The following is a 21674-nucleotide window of genomic DNA, read 5'->3' on the forward strand; positions in this document are numbered from 1 at the left end:
CACCTTGTGTGCTGCCCTGCAGGCTGCTTGAGCAGCAGCCTTTCGAACTTATCGAACTTATCGGCCACGTCAGCGGCTCCGGCCTATTAATAAACTCCGCGTTCAAATCCAATAAAATTTGTTTCATACATGTGTGGCGCCCATTGGAAAACATAAACTGGATATCTCAGAATGTTGAAGTCAACAACCCCCCAAGCTCAAAATCCTGGCTCCGCCCCTGCACGTGTGCACAGACGGAGGGGAAACTCGCGAATGTTGCGCGATTCTAGTTTATCGATAATGAAACTGTTCCAGTGGGATAAGGCGTTGCTGGAGAGCGTTACGGGATCCATGAGTACGCCCACTCCCTACCCCCCCCGTTTGGTTATCATTTGCAATCGATGCAGAACTAGTGCACCACTATACGCCATCATGAACACTACAGCCGACTTAATCGAGACCCAAAACGCACAGAAATTACCGTGATACTCTGATTTAACGTCGCTTCGCAAATTAGGTGGTCACTTTATTAACATCGCCACCCGATTTGCGTCGCCTCAACCCCCACACTCACGTCGCTGACAGCATAACCGTTCGTCCTCTCTCGTTATCCATCGCCTCTCAGCCCCTTCGCCTCCACCACCACCACCTACTACCACCATCACCACTTATTACTACCACCACTACCACCACCACCTACTACTACCACTACCACCACCACCATCACACTATCAATCGCTTCGGTATAACGCCGTTTCGATACTCAGGAACGCATCCACGACGTCCACACACACACACAGATAGACACACAGAAAATTACTTTTATAGGCAAGGTTGTCTACAAGTGTAGCGTGAAGTGTATACAGTGCAACGCGGCTCAGTGAAGGGTATGACGGATGCTGCAGGGGCGGCTCCCTAAACAACTTTGTAGGGGTCACCGAACCACACTGTGAATCCTCAGTGTGCCGAGTGAATGTTTCTAACATTTGGCAAAACGCGGCGTTAACAAGAACGGAGTTAAAAGGAACAACAAGGCCACTTAGTCACTAACCCCATTAAAGTGGTGATGGTCAAAAACAACGGTGCTTCTGCATTGTGGAAATTCACCACGTGCGGATGTTGGCAAGTGTATAGCAGGGTAGTGAAGTGTAGCGTATCAAAGTGTAGCGTTTGTAGTAGTGTAATGTATAGTGTAACGTGGCTCGTAGCGATGGGCATGCTGGATGCCGTGGTGCCCCAAACAAACTTCGTGGGGGTCACCAAACACCCGCAGGACCCAGGGCTGAAACCAGATGGAGTCCGATTTCAGCCGAGGCCACCCCTTGACTGCGGCTTGAGGCTACTTGCACAAGAATTGATCGGTCCATGGGCACAGCTTGCAATCGACGTTCCAGTGGAGTTGTTCCTTGCATCCGCATTGCTTCTCCACCGTGACTGGGGGGGGGGGGGACGGCACGGGGCGAGAGTGCGAAACGAACGCGAGAACCGTCGTCGTTTTGACCTCGAGATTTTTTTCATCGCAATTTTGCGATCGCCGTTGACGTCGCCGTCTCCGTGCCGGCGTTGCTTGGGTCGCTGTCCTAGCCCAAGTTTTTGATTCTATCCTAGCCCAAGTTTTTGTTTCTATCCTAGCCCAAGTTTTTGTTTCTCTCCTAGCCCAAGTTTTTGTTTCTATCCTAGCCCATGTTTTTGTTTCTATCCTAGCCCAAGTTTTTGTTTCTATCCTAGCCCAAGCGCTGTATATGCTGGTCATTGCGAAGTACCGTAGGATATGAAAGTATGTTATCTGCACGATGCGCCCTAATCAAAAAAAGAACGAAGGCAAGTTTTCCGAGGGACATTACAGTAGTGTAGAATAGTGTAGAGTGGTGTATAGTTGTATAGTGTAGCATGCAGCATAGTGTATAGTGTGTGATGTATAGTGTAGTCGTGCATTGCAGTGTATAGTGTGCGTGCTGAACTTCTTCACACGGTACATAGCTAACCATGCTCAGGAGGTGCGGGGGAAGGACAAACACTAAAAGTGCTTCTAAAGAAGAGCTTTAAATCTAAGCGCCTTCTAATATCGGAAGAGCATTCCAGACGGCCGCAGAAGCACATCCGAGAGCGCTGCACAATGATGCGGTGACCACCGTCTTTGTTCGATGGCCGAGCCAAAAAGCCGCTGCTACCAAGATGACCGGAGTTTGTTCCAACGGTTCACACTCCTGGACGAGATCATTTTTTTTACCATGGTTTATTTGTGGAAAGCCGAGTGGCTGACTCTGTTTCAGATCGCGGGCTCCCAATTCTGTGTTTCGGCCGTCCGTAATTTCAACAATAAAGCTGCTATGTTTGAGTTGTACATTTTTGCTCGATACCAGATTAGAAAAATTCACAAAATGTCCTTTCACTGAAATGTGACACACATGTAGAGAGAGAGACAGCAGAGGTTGTGGGTTCGATGCCGGCCCCTGCTGCTGCATATTTGGAGTCTGCGTCTCATCATCATCACGGTGGCTAGTAGATGTTAACTATCTCGCCTGATATGCAGGGGTCGTGGGTTCAATCCCAACTCTGACAATGACTGCTGCTGTATGTTTGGAGCGTTTCAGATCGGCCTTGTGCTCGCGGATCTGGTCAGAGACGTGACGTTTCGTTTACCCAACGTAACAATCACCACATGTGCAACTTCGTTTGTAGACTCCAGGGTATTGCAGGTCAGGAATGACATCCTTCACAGATGGGATTAGATCACGGATTTTGTGTAATATGAAATAGTTGCCGCTTATTAATGAATAGTTTTAGTTTATTTTCGGGGAGGGGAGGGGGGGGGGTGGGTGGGGTGAGGTGCGCACCTTGAGAGGTGTCGTATCCTCTGTCACAGCACGTGACACAGCGTCCCTCGGTGGCCCCCTCCGAGGTGACGCTGCACTGCGGCCCCACCGTGGCGGGGACGCCGTGAGTCTCGTTGCGCTCGCAATACTCCGGGCTGGCGTTCACGTGAACCAGGTCGCTCGCCGTGGGCGCCGTCAACCGCTCGTTCACTGCCTCCAGACGCCGGCGGGGCCAGCGGGCGGCGCCGCCCCTGCCGCCGTTGGCGCCTCCGGCACCGCCCCCACCGTTGTGGCTCACCAGCTGCACGGCGGAACTTCTGTCGTACTTTTCCTGCGGCAACCATCATCGTCGTCATCAGGGGATGTGGTGGTTGTTGAGTGAATGCGGGGAGCTCCCTTAGCTGTGAGGGTCCCCCCCCTCCCCCACCCCCCACCCCCGTCTGTAACCCTCCTATGGATTCATCCTCACTCTTGGTTCTTTCGGTAAAGTCACGTAGGTAAAGAAAATAAAAGATCAAAAAATGTAATCACGACGTTTCGATTGCAACACAAACAATCATCATCAGGTGTGACAACCACAGCAAGAACATTTTACTGAAGTGGGAGAGAAACCGGAGTCAAGGGGTTTATACTGGCCATGGTAGGGGGGGGGAGTGGGCGGGGCTGTAGGTGCGGGAGGAGGGGCCAGTGGAGAGAGAGCCACGCATCTACAACGATTGCTGCCAACACGGATGGTGGCACTCGCAACAAAATAGCCGCACTGCCAAGCGCTGACGATGTAATTAACTCTGTAAAATAAACTAGTATCCAGTAAATAAGAGGGAACAACTATGGACTGTTAAATTTTACTTGGTTAATAACACATTTTAATGATTGCTCAGTTTGTATCTGTCCTCTGGGTTGAAGTTATGTCTGTGTTTGTATATCTGGATGGCTTCATGAACAAATCTTTGATGGTAGCCAGACGGCTTGCAGAGCACTTTGGTCTCGGAGAAAACAATATCATGGGAGCCCACGGCGTTGTAGCAGTGATCAGCCACGGCGGAAAAGTTAGTCCTGCCGTGTTTCAAATCTCGCGGATACGGTCTGAGACATGACATTTCGTTTCCCCAATGTAATAATCGAAACAAATGCAACTCAGTTTGTAAACTCCAGGGTATTGCATGTCAGGAATGACATCCTTCACAGATGGGATTAGATCAGGGATTGTGTACTGTACTGAATCGGACCTGGATCTTGTGCTTGTTTTTAAGATTTTGGAAATCTTTTTGGTAACGCCTGCTATGTATGGTGACGTGATGGCTCCCCCACCCCCACCATGCCCAGTATAAACCCCTTGACTCCGGCTTCTTTCCCACTTCAGTAAAATTTCTTGCTGTGGTTGTCACACCTGATGATGATTGCTTGTGTTGCAATCGAAACGTCGTGATTTTTAAAATATTTTTATTTTTTATTTTCTTTACCTCCGTGACTTTACCGAAAGATCCTTGCGGTCATGAAACTTCAAATCTAGAAGGCTTCATCCTCATCACTCCCACCCCACACTCACCTCCTCTGGGTGCAGTCTCATCACCTGCAGCCGTGAGCTCACCTTCAGAAAGTTCCCAACGCTGCGAAAGTCGGCGAGCTGCTGCCAGCAGATTTTCAGCATGCAGGTGCCAAATAACACGTGGCACTTGCAGTCCATGTACGCCAGATTGTACACCGCCTGCAGCACCACCACCACCACCGTCATCATCGTCACCACCACCACCACACTCACCGCCACCATCATAATCGCCACTACCAACCGCCGTTCGCTAACAAGTGGCGGTGACGTCACGACGGCACCTGTGCCTGCGTCCGGGGATGGAATTCCTTTCCAGCTCAGACCCAGCGTGCCCTTCGCCACAAACATCACCTCTTGCTGTGTGTAACGGCTCTCTCGCTGCTCCAGCAGTTCAACTGCTGGGTTATGTTTTTTCGCCCTAAAGACGACCGCTTTGTGGTGTTGCGATCAAAACGGCATGGACGTTTTATTTTTTCTCCCTCCGTGACGACTTTACCGAAAGAACCCAAAGGGGTGTGGATTCCTGCAGTCGCGAAAGCTTCAAATCAAGATTCATGCATAACAATAATCTTAAATGTAAGAACTGTATCCTGCGACCAGACGTTATTGTACTTGAAACATAAACCGGTAAAATTTTGATTTAAAGCTTTCGTGATTGCAGGGATTCATATTCTTGGTTCTTTCGGTAAAGTCACGTAGAAGGGAAACAATAAAAAAATATATATAAACCTATAAAATTTTCACGACGTTTTGACTGCAACACAAGCAATCATCAGGTGTGGTTTTTTTTTCTTCAAATTTTGATGATGATTGTTTGTGTTGCAGTCGAAACGTCATGAGAATTTTAATGTTCATATTATTTTTTTTTATTATTTTATTGTTTCCCTTCTACGTGACTTCACCGAAAGAACCAAGAATATAACCGGTGAAAGTTAAAGCGAGAATCATTGCATCAATCAAGATTGGTAATACAACCCGAGCCGACAAAGCCGAACCTAATTTGCATTGATCGCATAAAATAACTTTTTTCCATTACATTTGTTTTTTTAATGACAATACACACACATGCACAACCCACCCGTTCACCCACTCACCAGCCGGCCGGCCTCGTTGTTGTGCAAATTCAACGCCAAAGACTCCCCTCCTTGCCCGCTGCCACGATTGCGATCGCCCGCATCCACGAACCACTTGGCGAATTGGTATCCGTATTCGACGTCGTCTCCGGAGCCGCCCCGCCGAGCACCCGGCGGTAGCTTCATGGCGTGGGGAACGACCCAGGAGCAACCGCCCTGCAGGGCCCCCTGGCGGCAGGCGCGCGCCACTGCGTGGGCCACTCCGGCGGCGGTGACGGCGGAGACGAACGCGGCCTCGCGCGAGCCTGAGGAGACTCCCGGGGGGGCGTCGTGCGTGAAGCCCGCCCCGTCAGCTGGAGACGGTGCGGCCAGACTGGTGTGGGAAGGGGTTTTGGGGGAGAACACGCCAAGCAGGTGGTAGGGAAAACGTCGCCTATTTAGAGACAGACCCCTCTCACGGGATTTGCCCGGGGACCGAACAATGGGCTCCGCGGCCCTGCGAAAGGAGAGCCCCCGAATCGGCGGCGTGGGGGCGCGCAGCTCAGAAGCGGCAGCAGCACGAGCGGCTGGGGAGAGCTCCCACCCTCAAGGACCGACACAAGTGGGGACCAGGGGGATCGTCGCCGCGGGTAGGAGCCGAGCGCCGTCTCCAACTCCGCGGAATAGATCTCGGGACAGGGAAACGATCAGGTGACGGGTATTACGATTGCTGCGTTTATAGCGGCCGACCTGGGGAGCGAACCAGGGCCGGTGGGACGTTTGGGACCCCCAAGAGGCGTGCCAGGAGCGTCAAGAGCAGTGAAGCGAGCGAGCCGCAGCCTGGCACTGGCCCAGAGCGAAGGCGGTTGTCATCGGGTTAACGGGGCGGCCGCTTGGGCCGCCCGCGGACATCTCCCGCTGCCCGAGGACGGGAACTCTGTGAAGCAGAGTCGCGTAGGGGAGGGGGAAACCCCTGGAGGAGGAACGCGGGAACTCCGAAGCAGAGTCGCGTAGGGGAGGGAGGTGGGCGACCCCCCCCTTTCCCCCCCCCAAAGAAGCTTCTGTGTGCGTGTCTCGGGGAACCGGTCGGGGACCTTAAGTGCGAGTGGATGTGGCGGGCTCGCTCTGACCCCTTACCCGACTTGGCCACGGGGTCCAGCGCGTCCTCCGCGCCAGGCACGGTGCAGTTCCACCGTTTGCCCTGGAACTGGTGCCGGCACTCGGACAGCGCCAGGTGGACGCCCTCGGCCACGTGCGCCATGTGGTCCCGGTGCCGCAGGCATATTCTGCGCTGTGCGGGGGACAGCCCCGGCACCCAAATGCACAGCGGCCGATACTCGGAGGGGTCAAAGTTGGGGGCCCACAGTGCGAGCGACCTGCAGAGGGATGGGGGCGGAAGTCACGGTGGACGGGGGATGTTGACTACCTCGCCTGGTACGCAGGCAGTTGTGGGTTCGATCCCAACCCCTTAAAAAATGCCTACTGCTGCATGTACGTTTGGAGTTTGCATGTCTCTCCCCGTGGTTGCGTGGATTTATCTCCAGGTCCCTCTGGTTTTAGAATCAACGTCTCTACGCGTTTGGAGTGATTTGGCTGCTGCTATAAATCACCACGTGATGATGATATCGGCCACTTGCTTGAGCTATAAAGTGCGATAGCCAGGCCTCTCCTGAAAAAGTGCTACATGATAAAAAGTTAAATAGAGCAAATATCTGTGGAATTTCTACAGGTTTGTAAATTTGAATATTACGCGATGTACACACACACACGAGTTATTCTTCTCTGAAGTTGTGTAGTGACACAGCGCCGACCGCTGTCCAGCGGCGGCAACTGCTGTGGACAGCGAGTGCACTCACGCCGTCGAGAGTCTACACACGGCCGCTGCGTGCCGGCAGGGCGGAGGAACCGGGGCAAGGGTCATGGAAGACCTCACAGGGAGGGAGGCCCCTGGAACCCTCTGGTTGGTTTGAGAAGGGAGGTGAGGCCAGGGACGGGGCCAGGGCGGGGCAAGGGGCAATATAAAAGCAGCGGTGAGAGCGCTCCGGGCTGCCGGTACTGGGAATGGACTCTTCTTCTCATTGTCGCCTTCACCGGTAATTGTGCGGCCGGACAGCGGTTGGTCGTCTCGGTCGACGCAACGCGGTTCAGGGTCGTGTCTGGGCCGCGGCTGTACGGCAGCGTGGTCGAGAGAGAGAGAGAGGCCGGAGTTGGTGTAACGGAAATAAGAGACGGTGCCTCCTGCGACTGCATCGTCTCCGACTGTGCGTGTGCGTGCCGCACGCCGGAGGAGGATGCTACATGGGCGCAGGATGGGAAACAAGCGATTGTCTTTTAGCGCGCAAGACCCCGGCCGAGCCAAGTGGCTCTTTCCTCAGCGGCGACCTGGCGATCATCACGCTGACACTTACAGCAGTAGGCAAACACTCTCAACGCGTGCTTCTAAATGTGGAGGGAATAATCGGAGGACCCCGGAATAAAAATTCTTAAGACGACCACGGGGAAAACATAGCAACTCCAAATATACGGCATGTGTCAAGGTCGCGATTGAACCCACGACCTCCTGCATAACAGCCGAGGTCGTCAACATCTCCTAGCCGCCATGGTGCACCAATATACCGCGCTAGATACTGTATATGTGATGTATATACACGCACACGATAAAAAAAAATCCCGTACAACAACCGTATGGGGTGTGCAAAATAGAGGCAAGGTAAGAAGGTTGCTCAAATCGACGTCGAAACTTGTGAGCTCTCATCGCAGCAGTGAGGACGAAGACAGCGGCGGTGGCGGCGGCTTGCGGTCACCACAAAGAGGCGCTGGCGACTGCCCACAGCTGTGCCAAGGCGCAGAGCCCCAGCGGGAACCAGCCCACACGTCGCAGGGGACCCATCGCAATCCTCGTGGTCAGCGGCGCTGCGCAGAAGAGAAGCGGCCCGGTGGTGACGATGTTAACTCCCTCGCCTGGTACGCAAGAGGTCGTGGGTTAGACCCTGACAATGCCCGCTGCCGTATGTTTTGAGTTTTCACGTCTCGCTCATCATCATCATCACCACGGTGGCTGGGAGATGATCGAACCCACGACCGCTTGCGTACCAGGCGAGGGAGTTAACATCTCCTAGCCACCGTGATCGTGACCAACTCGACTGCCGTCACTCTGGTGGGCTCTGCAGCCGACCAACCTCATAACCACGTCGTGCAGTGAATGTATCCAGTCGGGTAGAGACCCCTCCTGCCTGCAACACCGGCAATGTGTTACACACACAGACAAAGTGTTATACACACACAAAGTGTTATACCCAATGTTACACACACAAAGTGTTACACACAATGTTACACACACAAAGTGTTATACACACACAAAGTGTTATACACACACAGACAAAGTGTTATACACACACACAAAGTGTTATATATACACACACACAAAGTGTTATACACACACAAAGTGTTATATACACACACACACAAAGTGTTATATATACACACACAGAAAGTGTTATACACACATTGACAATGTGTTATATACCAGGTGGGGGGCTTAAAAAAAAAACCTCAGTTCTCAAACAATCCGTCTTAACCCTGCAAATCCCAAACGGTCTGCATGGCTGTGCTGCTGCTGCCGTTTTATCTGCTTGTGGGATTTGCGAGAGAGTCTGAGATGGGGTTTGGGAGGGGTTGGTGTCAGAAGGCATGCGGAGGAATGAACGGAAGAGGGAGGAGGAGGAGGAGGAAGAGGAGTGACCCGTTTAAAGGTCACAGAGGTAAGGGTCAACGAGAGGGCTGCGTGCAGTCAGTCGGTAAATCCCCTGCGGTGTCTCAATCTTTGCGAGGTAAAATGGAAAAGTAACATTTATTTTTTGTATCCATGACATTCCAAAACGCTAAAACGCTCGCTCAGATTGCGACGGCAGGGCTGAGGACGCATTTTGCAAGTGACCCATCACTGCAATTCTGCAGCATATGAGTGTGCAACATGAGTGTTGTTGTTTTTTAAAATCTGTAATTGTGGAATGCTGTGATGTCTGCTGCCCAAGTCATTGAACATCCTTTTTCTTAGCTCTGGGGATCTTTTCCTGGGTGGTAAACATTTTTGGACTCCTCCGATTACATTTGTGGGATTTTATTCAAATGTCTTGCCCGTTTCATACTGGATGATGTTTTTTTGTGTCCAAACTGCTCATCCAGAGGCGTCTCATTCTCAGCCAGGGGTGAGGGTGGGAAAGATGATTTCCTTTATTGGTGGCCAATTAACTCTCAAACCCCGTAAGTGGCGGGCGAGCACACACGAGCACACGCCTTGCAAGCCTCGACAGTGCATGAAGGAGCCCTTGGTGCAAAGCAATTGCACTTTACTCAGATTGGAAGCAGTGTTTCCAGGTCCATTACATTGAATATATCCCCCCCCCCCCCCCCCCCGATTAGTGTTGCCAAGATGCTTGTAGGTAAATGACCACGTGATCGTAATTTAAATTGTTTCATCAAACACAACGATGGCGATCAAGTACGTTCAACGCATTCGTATATCAAGGAGTTTTTATAAAATGCAATGTAGTCATCGTTGGGGCTGCGCTTTAGTCTATTACGGCATGATAATGTGTTTATATATAATGTAATAACTCTGTGCAGCATATTGTTAAATCATTGTTAATAGAGTGAAACATCCGATTGCCAAATATAACCTTGTAAGATGATACCCCACACACACATCTTTGTCGCATTTATTTTATTAAAATTACATTTTCTCGATAGCATTGGATTTTCATAGAACAGAACGACTTTTGAAGAAATTCTATGTCAAGTCAAATTAGTATTTCAAAAGGCAGGCACATGCAAAATACGTTAACATGAATATTTTTTACATTTTTAAAATTAAATATCTCAATGTTTCAGCACATGTCTTGCCGACACTAATACATGGTTACATTTCACCGCGTTCACATTTGTAAATGTATAACCAGATGCCATCCAGCACCGTTCGTGAGCGTTGTTAATAATAAACAAAATGCGATTAGGTTAATACACAGTACAGTTAATGTCTTTTTTAAAGAGGGCGCTTTGTAAGAACATCGACTTGCAGAGTGAGCAGCACACACAACGGATGAAGGCCTCCCTCCCCCATGTTGCGTCAGTCAGAGGTTGTTTGACCATACTTCACCACGCTGGTCAGTGCTTGTTCATAAACGTGGGGAGGTGAAACAGGCGTGCTTCAGATATCACCCTCTAAAGATAAAAACTTTATAGTTTGATTTCAAGCTTTCGTGACTGCAGGGATTCACATTCTTGGTGATGATTGCTTCTTGTGTTGCAGTCGAAATGTCGTGAGAATTTTGTTTTATATTTTTATTATTTAATTGTTTCCCTTCTACGTGGTGACTTTACCGAAAGAACCAAGAATATAAACTTTAGAGTTTTTACCAGGCAAGGCCCACAGAGCTAGAGATGTTTTTGTTCACAAGCGACGTGGCTATCACAAATAACTGTACTTGCTTATCTACCAGTTATGTGTTACTTATTTATTGGATATTTACTTTTGTTACTTGTTTACCGTTTAAAGTTCACTCGTTTGCGGTTAGTTTGTCGTCTTTGTGCACGTTACGATTTTAATGTTAACAATTGACAGTGGAATGTATTACAAATGTAAACTTCCTATTCGTACGATGGAATTAAGCTGCGGTAACGACGTTAAATCTATGAATGCATGCGGGGTATATGGAGGTGCGGGCTATCTGAATTTCTGCGGGTTACATGCTTGAAACTACGGTAGTCTCAATGGAGCGTGGCTGCTGGTGGAGGGGGGTGAGGGCATGTGAGGATGATGAGTCTCCCCGGTATCGTCTGAAGAGCGCGATGGGCCGGGGAGTTTCATGCTCCCCACCGTGAAACACTTGCACACACACACACAAAGACAAAGGTCCCCCGTGCAAGCCTTAGACCGTCGAGGCAAGTGCCGTTAGTGAGTAGCGGCGCCACGCTCGGCCGCCTTTGTCTCCCCTGTGGCGAGGTCTACCCATCGCACCAGGTGTGCTCATTTGAGGCCGAGTATACCTAGGGGAGGCCCAGGACCGGTTCAGATAATCGTCACTGGCGTTGGCCGTGAGCGAGGGAACTGAAATCGGGTCAAGAATTGACCCCACCTACGTTCGTCAGATTTATATTTTTAAGGTCGGAAGTTTGACCACTCGCTCGCTCCCTTCGGGGCGAAGCGACTAAGGAGCGAAATCCTTTCGCGTGAAGACGAAAAAAAACTCGCCCGCAATGTGGCGCCATTCCGAATTAAATAGACGCCGATTGCAAACGGTGCGACACTTTGGGACGTGCTCCACGGGCCGTGGACGAGTTTCCCCGTCGTCGGCAGTCTCACCTGGCAGGTGCACAGGCAGGTACACAGCCTGGCAGGCAGGTAGGTAGGCTGGCAGGCAGGCAGGAAGGCAGGGCAGGCAGGTGGGGCAGGCAGGCAGGCGGGTAGGCAGGCAGGCAGGCAGGTGGGGCAGGCAGGCAGGCGGGTAGGCAGGCAGGCAGGCGGGCGGGCAGGTAGGCAGGCGGGCAGGCAGGCAGTGGAATCCACACCCCCGCAGTGTCAGCGGAGGGCCCTTTTATAGATCTTGTTGTTTGTCAAATTACTCATCACGGCGTGCTCATCACGAGTCCACGTGCTCCCGAGATGATCTCATCCCACACACAGATTAAAATTAATTAGCATACCAAAATTAGCATAGGATAACCGTTGACCAATCGCTGCGCACCATCGCCGGAGACGCGCCCAGGTTTGCCTCTCGACCAATCGGATCGCTGGCCCTGCCCCCCTCCCCACTTTGGCACGCGGCGACCAATCAGATCGCGGGAGGTCGCTACCATTTTTAATGCCCTACACGCTGAACGCCGCGCGCCCATGTGCGTGTGAGTGTTTAGTTTTGTTTTAATTATTTTAATCATTAAAGTTCGCGAGTGTCAAGGTAAGCTACGTTGACTTTTTTAAAGCATTTTCTCAAGAGAACCGTTGTTGCTGTTGCTGCGGCTGTTGTTGTGAAAGGCCCGGTACACCCTGAGGCCTTGCCTAGACTAGGACAGCCTTGATGTCACGTGGGTCCACACTCTTTGCGTCTTTCGGTAAAGTCACGGAGGTAGAAAATAAAATGTATTTATTATTTAATTTAATTACATTTTATTTTATACCTACGTTAAATTTAATTTAAAATGTTTATTTAAATGAAATGTATTTTATACCTACGTAATTGTTTTTATAAATGAATATTTTTTTATAATTTAAATTCATTTTATTTTATACCTACGTTAAATTTAATTTAAATGTGTAATAAATTACATTTGATTTCATACATACGTTAAATTAAATTGAATTTTTGTATAAATTAAATTTCTTTTATACCTACGTTTAATTTAAATTTTTAATAAATTACATTTATTTAAATTACATTTCTTTTATACCTACGTTAAATTAAATTTTTAATAAATTACATTTATTTAAATTACATTTCTTTTATACCTACGTTAAATATTTTTTTAATTACATTTATTTACATTTATTTTATACCTATGTTAAATTACATTTTTTAGTACATTTATTTAATTTAAATTTATTTTATATCTACGTTAAATTAAATGTTTTAATAACTAAAATGTATTTTATTTAAATTAAATTTATTTTATTTAATACCTACACATGTACAGTCATTTTAACTGCTCTGACTGCTACAAGCTAAGTGCGGCCTGGAATCGTATTATTAAGTAATACATTCTACAATTACAATTCCTTATAGAGGAACCCCATACTAATGAACTGACTACGTATCTATATAATTAAAAGACCGCACACAGACGTCGCAAAAGTGGACCCCGTTGTCATTGCTGTACGTACATCATTAAAATTACACCGATTGCAATACGTCACCAAAGACGACACAATTTTAATTTGACCCCCGGGCCTGATCGCGTTAACTGTGCAGGTGGCGGGTCGAGAGGTGACTTGCACGTGTGTGCAGTTTGTTGAATATTGACGTGCGATGACTTGTGGAGAGGAAGAACGATGATGATGGCAATGCAAGTCTTGAAGTCTGACGCTGTTCTCTGAGTCGTGTAGCCTACCGCGTGCCACTTTGGGGATTGCGTAATGTCATTTTAGTTTCCTCTGTGGAACTTTTTATTTTGTTGATCCTAACGATGTAACTAACGTAGGGCGGGCTTGGGAGCGGCGTTGACGATGTGTTTTGGCGTTACACCAACCAGCACCTTTGCATTCAGAAGTTGGAGGTGCTTTGATTGTCAAGTGGGCACGGAGCCCGTCAAGGGAATGGGTAGGTAGAGTAATGGGGTTGGAGAGTATACACAACTTGCATTTCTAGTCATTTCAACAATTTATGGGCATGCGCATCATTAACAGTGTCCTGATTGATGAGCAAAACAAAATCGCAATTCAATCGTGAATCTATTGTCATAAATGAGTCCAAAATATCAATAGTCATGCTCAAAACCGCATTCCTATTGTTATAAAAATAATTGTACCCCCCATTCATGATGACAATTCCAATGTGGTCATTATGATGCTCAGAATTACACTTATATTCTCAGAATCATGAACATTTATTAAAACAGCAGTGTGCTCAAAATGCTCATTTAACAATTGCAACATGTACACAATCAATTCCAAGATTCTAATCAAAGTAAGTCCTATGTATCGTGGTGTTTTCATGCTTATCCATTATTGCGCGCCCCCCCCAAAAAAATATACAAAAGTGTATTTTTATGTTTGCATGGTGTACAGTCTGGAAATTACTCACATGGCAAATTTCAAGCTTGGTGCGTGTCGGGAAGTACGCTAAATATTTTGAACAGACATACATTCACAACTTTGCCTTTGATATATGGAGATTAGTAATAAATTGTTAATTTAACTACTTTCATGTTGACGGATTGGAAATAGGAATAGCACTGGCTCACCACGGGGCGTATCGCGTGGTATCTGGGCACTTTATTTGAAACGTAAACCCCACAGTTTGTGGGTACAATTCCTCGCAAGTTGCGTCCACAGAGACAGACAGACAGACAATGACGTTTCTAGGTAAGAGTAAGAAATGAATCTATGTGTCGAGGAGAGACGAGAGAGCCAAGAGGTCACCTCGGGAGACGGGGCGGCGCGTCAACCTTAGTCACGTGACTGAAGGAGTGTGGGCGTGCCGTGCGTACGTGTGTGAACTGTGTGTGTGTCTACTGTGTGTGTGTACTGTGTGAGTGTACCGTGTGTGTGTACTGTGCGTGTACTGTGCGCTGTCCTCCAGACAGTCTCGTCCCTTCACCTGATGAAGGCCGCTTGTGTTGTGGCCGAAACGTCGTGATTTTTGTTAATTTTGATTTTTTACCTACGTGACTTTACCCAATAGAACCAAAGAGTATAATTTATTCAGTTACAGAGCCGCTTATTATGGGAGGGGCGTGTCTCTTACCCTGGAAGTGACGTCATGTTACCTGCTTTCCCGCGTGACGTCGCGAGGTAACAGGAGGCTGCCGATCCGCGCTTGCACTGATATCCGAGGTGAGAAATTCTCATGGTGGTGGTTGTTGTTGTTGTTTACCAAGGTAGAGCCTCTCTCTCTCTCATAGGGATGTCAGTTGAGTAGCAGCGAGCATGGGAATCGATGTCCAGGTTGGAACTTTACAAGGTGGGGCCTAGCCACGCGGGGCCTTGCCTCCTGCCCTCGCCTGATTGCATTCACTTTAATTATCTCGCTTAAGTTTAATTTGTCTTCACCCGGCTCGCCACTTTGTAACTTTGTTTTATTGTAATTATTCACGCAGTTTTTATTTTCTTTTGTTAGCAGGCCAAGCCCGCTTGAGCTGCTATACCGCTCTTGTTATCAGAAGCGACCTGCCCACAACAACACAAGGTGAGGCTTTGTCAACGTGTGTGAATGTTTTGACTTAAAACTTTGGTGACTGCAGGAATTAATATTCATGGTTTATTCGGTAAAGTCACGTAGATAGAAAATAAAATGACAATAAAATAAAAAAAAATTGAAAATGAAGCAAAAAACCCACGACGTTTCCATCGCAACACAAGTGGTCTTTATCTTATTAAATTTAATCAGTTATTTTTATTTTCTATCTACGTGACTTTACTGAAAGAACCAACAATACGTGCGTCAATGTATCTATCGGTCAAAGACGCTAAGCGCGTGCCGCTGTTGACTCTGAATGTGTGGAGGGGAACACCTTCACCACAGGGAGAGAGAGACAGAGACACGGATAGCCTCAGCTATGTTGATGATCCTCGATTAATTACTTGGTGGAGTGAGGAAGAATTAATGCTGAGCAGATGAAGGTGGCAAGGCATGGTTCTGGTCACACTGCCACCTGTTTACTCATGGCAGTGTGTGACAGTGTCAAGTTTGTATTTGCAGTAAAGTCTATTAACTCTGTTGAACACGAGGATATATAAAAACAATAGTTTATTTTTGTTTTCCTCTGGAACTCTTTATACAAATGGAAACAGGAAGTTAACACAGCACACACATTCAGCTGAAGTCGGAACTGTTCATCCCCAGCATTCAAGGACATAGCCTGCATTCACACCTGAGTTGCGATTGAACGTTAATTAATGCATAACACAAATAGTATTGTTTTCAACACCCTTTGCTATGTCAGCTGAATTTAGCTTTCATAAATATTCCATTTGTAGTCAGACAGCCGACATTGTGTGCTTAGAGTTTTGAGTTAACATTCATCTTGAACATATGAAGGCTTCCAGGTATATTCATGACATTTGCCCTCTCACTGTGTGCCATAACAGCCTGTGGAGAGAAACCCTTCAGGTGCACTCTGTGCGGGAAGGCGTTTGCACGTTCATCAAATCTGATGAATTTGAGAAACTTTTCATTACATCATGAATATATTAATATATTAATATATGTAAGTCACGTGTGCATTCCTCTGTGCCTGACGTGTAGATGGTGTCGATATTCTTTTTTTCTGTCTGCAGCTGACGCTTCCTCTGCAGAATTGGTCTGATGGAACAAAGGCACTCAGCGCAGCTCGGAACGATAAGTCAACAATGCGACCAGCGTGCATACAGCACGGATCCGACTGGAAATTTGACACGGCACCAGAGAACACACACAGAGAAACCCTTCAAGTGTACTCTGTGCGGGAAGGCGTTTTCAGATTCATCAAATCTTAAAGTACACCAGAGAACACACACGGGAGAGAAACCCTTCAGGTGCACTCTATGTGGGAAGGCGTTTGCACATTCATCAAATCTTAAAGTACACCAGAGAACACACACGGGAGAGAAACCCTTCAAGTGCAGTGTTTGTGGGAAGGCATTTTCATGGTCATCTGCTCTTAAAACACACCAGAGAACACACACGGGAGAGAAACCCTTCAAGTGCAGTGTTTGTGGAAAGACATTTTCAGGTTCATTTGCTCATAAAACACACCAGAGAACACACATGGGAGAGAAACCCTTCAAGTGCAGTGTTTGTGGGAAGGCATTTTCATGGTCATCTGCTCTTAAAAAACACCAGAGAACACACACGGGAGAGAAACCCTTCAAGTGTACTCTGTGCGGCAAGGCGTTTTCAGATTCATGTCATCTTGTAATACACCAGAGAACACACACGGGAGAGAAACCCTTCAAGTGCAGTGTTTGTAGGAAGGCATTTTCATCGTCATCTGCTCTTAAAAAACACCAGAGAACACACACGGGAGAGAAACTCTTCAAGTGTACTCTGTACCGGAAGGCGTTGTCAGATTCATGTCATCTTGTAACACACCAGAGAACACACACGGGAGAGAAACCCTTCAAGTGCAGTGTGTGCGTGAAGGCATTTGCACATTCATCTGATCTTGGAAAACACCAGAGAACACACACAGGAGAGAAACCCTTCAAGTGCAGTGTGTGCGTGAAGGCATTTGCACAGTCATCTGATCTTGTAAAACACTAGAGAACACACACAGGAGAGAAACCCTTCAAGTGTGCTCTGTGCGGGAAGCCTTTTGCAGATTCATCAAATCTTCGAAGACACCAGAGAACACAAAAGCATCACAAGGAGCCGAGTCGGAGTCTGAAATCAGCTTGTGAAAGTCAAAGTGCCGCAATGAGCCCATCCCTCATGAAACAAGAACCGGACGAAAATCCCAGCTTGGACACTTTTAAAGGTATCAAGGTGAAATATGAAGAGGTGAAGGTGAAATGTGAAGAAGGTGAGGCTTTGTCAACGTGTGTGAATGTTTTGACTTAAAACTTTGGTGACTGCAGGAATTAATATTCATGGTTTATTCGGTAAAGTCACATAGATAGAAAATAAAATGACAATAAAATAAAAAAAAATTGAAAATGAAGCAAAAAACCCACGACGTTTCGATCGCAACACAAGTGGTCTTTATCTTATTAAATTTAATCAGTTATTTTTATTTTCTATCTACGTGACTTTACTGAAAGAACCAACAATACGTGCGTCAATGTATCTATCGGTCAAAGACGCTAAGCGCGTGCCGCTGTTGACTCTGAATGTGTGGAGGGGAACACCTTCACCACAGGGAGAGAGAGACAGAGACACGGATAGCCTCAGCTATGTTGATGATCCTCGATTAATTACTTGGTGGAGTGAGGAAGAATTAATGCTGAGCAGATGAAGGTGGCAAGGCATGGTTCTGGTCACACCACCACCTGTTTACTCATGGCAGTGTGTGACAGTGTCAAGTTTGTGTTTGCAGTAAAGTCTATTAACTCTGTTGAACACGGAGGTTGTATCAAAACAATAGTTCATTTTTGTTTTCCTCTGGAACTCTTTGTAAGAATGGAAACATGAGGTGAACACAGCACACACATGCAGCTGAATTCGGATCTGTTCATCCCAGCGTCCAAGGACATCTGAGCCTGGATTCACACCTCTAATTTGTGATTGAACATTGATTTATGCATTTCTGCATAACACAAATAGTATTGTTTTCAACACCCTTTGCTATGTCAGCCGAATTTAGCTTTCATAAATATTCCTTTGTAGTCAGACAGCCGAAATTGTGTGCTCGGAGTATTGGGTTAACATTCATTTTGCAGATATTGAGGGCTTCCAGGCATATTTATGACATTTCCCTTCTCATTGTGATGAATTTGGGAAACGTTTTCACTACATAATGAATATAGTAATAAGTATAGATGTGTAAGTCACTGTGTATATATGCATTCCTCTGTGCCTCGAAACTGACTTGTAAATAGCGTGGATATTCTTATTTTTTGTCTGCAGCTGACGCTTCCTCTGACGCTTCCTCTGCAGAATTGGTTTCATGGAGCAAAGGCAGCAGCTCGGTACGACAAGTCAACAATGCGACCAGCGTGCATACAGCACGGACCGGACTGGAAACTTGACACAGCACCAGAGAACTCACACAGGAGAGAAACCCTTTAAGTGCACTGTGTGTGACAAGGCATTTGCATGGCCATCAGTTCTTGAGACCCACCAGAGAACACACACAGGAGAGAAACCCTTCAAGTGTACTCTGTGCGCCAAGGTGTTTTCAGATTCATGTCATCTTGTAATACACCAGAGAACACACACGGGAGAGAAACCCTTCACGTGCACGATGTGCGGGATGGCGTTTACACAGTCATATAATCTCGTAATACACCAGAGAACACACACGGGAGAGAAACCCTTCAAGTGCAGTGTTTGTGGGAAGGCATTTTCATGGTCATCTGCTCTTAAACAACACCAGAGAACACACACAGGAGAGAAACCCTTCAAGTGTACTCTGTGCGGGAAGGCGTTTTCAGATTCATGTCATCTTGTAACACACCAGAGAACACACACGGGAGAGAAACCCTTCAGGTGCACTCTGTGCGGGAAGGCGTTTGCACATTCATCAAATCTTAAAGTACACAACAGAACACACACGGGAGAGAAACCCTTCAAGTGCAGTGTGTGCGTGAAGGCGTTTGCAAAGTCATCTGATCTTGTAAAACACCAGAGAACACACACAGGAGAGAAACCCTTCAAGTGTACTCTGTGCAGCAAGGCGTTTTCAGATTCATGGCATCTTGTAACACACCAGAGAACACACACGGGAGAGAAACCGTATAAGTGCACTGTGTGCGGGATGGCGTTTGCACAGTCATCACATCTTAAAGTACACCAGAGAACACACACGGGAGAGAAACCCTTCAAGTGCAGTGTTTGTGGGAAGAAGTTTGCACATTCATCTGATCTTGTAAAACACCAGAGAACACACACGGGAGAGAAACCCTTCAAGTGTACTCTGTGCGGGAAGCCGTTTGCAGATTCATCAGCTCTTCGAAGACACCAGAGAACACAAAAGCATCAGAAGATCCACAAGGAGCGGAGTCGGAGTCTGAAATCAGCTTGTGAAAGTCAAAGTGCCGCAATGAGCCCATCCCTCATGAAACAAGAACCGGACGAAAATCCCAGCTTGGACACTTTTAAAGGTATCGAGGTGAAATATGAAGAGGTGATGGTGAAATGTGAAGAAGTGATGAGCGAAGAAGTGAAGGTGAACTGTGAAGATGAAGATTCAACTCCAAAATGGGAGCTTCACATCGTAAAGCAGGAGGAGAATTCTGACTGAGGCAGAGTGAGGCAACTCCCAGCAGTTTGTGGAAGTGGAGGTGTGGGTGGACTTGCTCCTAGGCAATAGAAAGTCAAGTAGAGACCCGGTAGATGTGTAAGCCAGAGACGATGTCGCTACAATAGATGCACTTTTGTGACAGGCCTTTAATGACTAGAATGTGAAGTTGAACACTCAGTTTCTAGGTTCATCCTGCAGAGTAAGGGCGGCCAGTCTTTGTGGGCCCGTGGGTTGGGTAGATCTCTATCCAGGAGCAAGAGCCAATAAGCTCCCAAGCATTCACTATGTTATAATAATTGCATTTACACGGTGCTTGCTTAACCGCCTCAGCAACTCGGAGTTTTGTGTCGTACCTCGTCTGAAACACTCGAAGAGCATCCCCAAGTAGCAGCTGCCCCAGTGTGGCACAAGGTGGTGGCCCTGCACCGGCCTGCATGTGGACAAGAGCCTGTCAGTAGGGGGCAATGATTGATGTGTCATCTCAGTTGTGTAGTTTGTAGGTAATGTTTAGAATTTGCTACATTTTCACTCAGACGCCAGCATGCAATGGCCTACTCGTTTTGAATGACACAATAGTATGTTTTACATACACTAGGAAGCAGACTGTGCAACTTTTTTTAAAAGCTTCTTGTTAATACGATGTAACGTGATGCAGTATATTTCACTGCAGTAATCCAATTTTGTTAATATGCCTGTCAATCATTTAGAATGAATACTTGTCTGATTTTGTGCATACTTGTAACATTTGATCTGTAAGGGTCAAACATTGAATAAGTGATGTTAGGACAAAGTGTGTCTGTTTGGAAGTAACCTGTACAGAGAACTCAGGTGAGACCCGTTGTTCTTGTGATACAGGTCAAACGGTGTTTTTGTGTTCCACGAAGCATCTGGAGCAACTCATTGTCTTTGAAATAGGTAGCACACTCGGATCATTCATCAGTTACAAGGCATACCACTTGAAAATTACACGTATAGTAGGAGGTACATTCTCTACAACACGAATTGTAGTTTTGTCTTACGTGTTGACGTAGATTTTGTCTAACTAGGACTAGAAATGCTCCTTGCTGATTCACGTCTGGATGTTCGAAGGAAACCCCACTGCTGTTGTTGAGACGCTGTGCACCAATTAATGGTCCAACACATTGACGGCCTTCAGGCCAGGAAAGTCACAACATTTGCACACAAAGGACGCATTCACGCAAGCACCCCATGCTCCGTTTTGAAGTTATAAAATGAAACATCTTTGAATTGTGTTGTGTTTTGAATTAGATTATTTTATTTCTTCATTAAAAGCTTGTATCAATTTACATCTGGAAGACTTCATTGAAAAGGACATTCCGAGTGAATTTTCTCTCAACGTTAAGTAGACGGCCTTGCCGGGGGTTCGGTTCGATGCGGCCCTTCACCTGTTTGGGATTGCGGGATCGAGATAAGGCGACACGGAGCTGGCCGTGCGAGAAGACCGCCGTCTGCAGATCGATTCCAACGTAATCGAACGTCTGTCCCTGCGCCTCCGTTGTCCATGCAGGGGGTGCGTAGGTTTGCAGCGCCCCCTGCATGAAAACAATGGAAAGTGCAGCGCTCATCACAGATAAAGTTGCACGCTTATTTCTAGATTTGAAGCTTTCGTGACTGCAAGGATCCATACTCTTTGGTTCTATTCGGTAAAGTCACGTAGGTAAAGTCAAG

General features: G+C 47.2%; 2 protein-coding genes across 2 annotated transcripts; one reads left to right on the forward strand and one right to left on the reverse strand.

The window, feature by feature from the left end:
* Positions 1 to 780: 780 nt before the first annotated feature.
* On the reverse strand, positions 781 to 12061 carry LOC142905349 (protein Wnt-5b-like). The gene is made up of 7 exons (XM_076062840.1): positions 11758 to 12061; positions 8201 to 8309; positions 6534 to 6772; positions 5439 to 6001; positions 4387 to 4503; positions 2817 to 3126; positions 781 to 1413 (listed from the first exon to the last, which is right to left on the reverse strand). The coding sequence occupies exons 2-7, from the start codon at positions 8284 to 8286 to the stop codon at positions 1319 to 1321; spliced, it is 1410 nt and encodes a 469-aa protein (XP_075918955.1). The 5' UTR covers positions 8287 to 8309; positions 11758 to 12061; the 3' UTR covers positions 781 to 1318.
* A 4887-nt stretch (positions 12062 to 16948) lies between these two features.
* LOC142920768 (uncharacterized) lies at positions 16949 to 21292 on the forward strand. The gene is made up of 2 exons (XM_076062841.1): positions 16949 to 17606; positions 18680 to 21292. Exon 2 carries the CDS (start codon positions 18690 to 18692, stop codon positions 19983 to 19985), a length of 1296 nt encoding a protein of 431 aa, XP_075918956.1. The 5' UTR covers positions 16949 to 17606; positions 18680 to 18689; the 3' UTR covers positions 19986 to 21292.
* The last annotated feature ends 382 nt before the right edge of the window (positions 21293 to 21674 follow it).

Source organism: Petromyzon marinus, unplaced genomic scaffold, assembly GCF_048934315.1.
Source record: "Petromyzon marinus isolate PM22_M1 ecotype Great Lakes invasive population unplaced genomic scaffold, UKy_Petmar_22M1.pri1.0 PM_G_Scaffold_75, whole genome shotgun sequence".
NCBI lineage: Eukaryota > Metazoa > Chordata > Hyperoartia > Petromyzontiformes > Petromyzontidae > Petromyzon > Petromyzon marinus.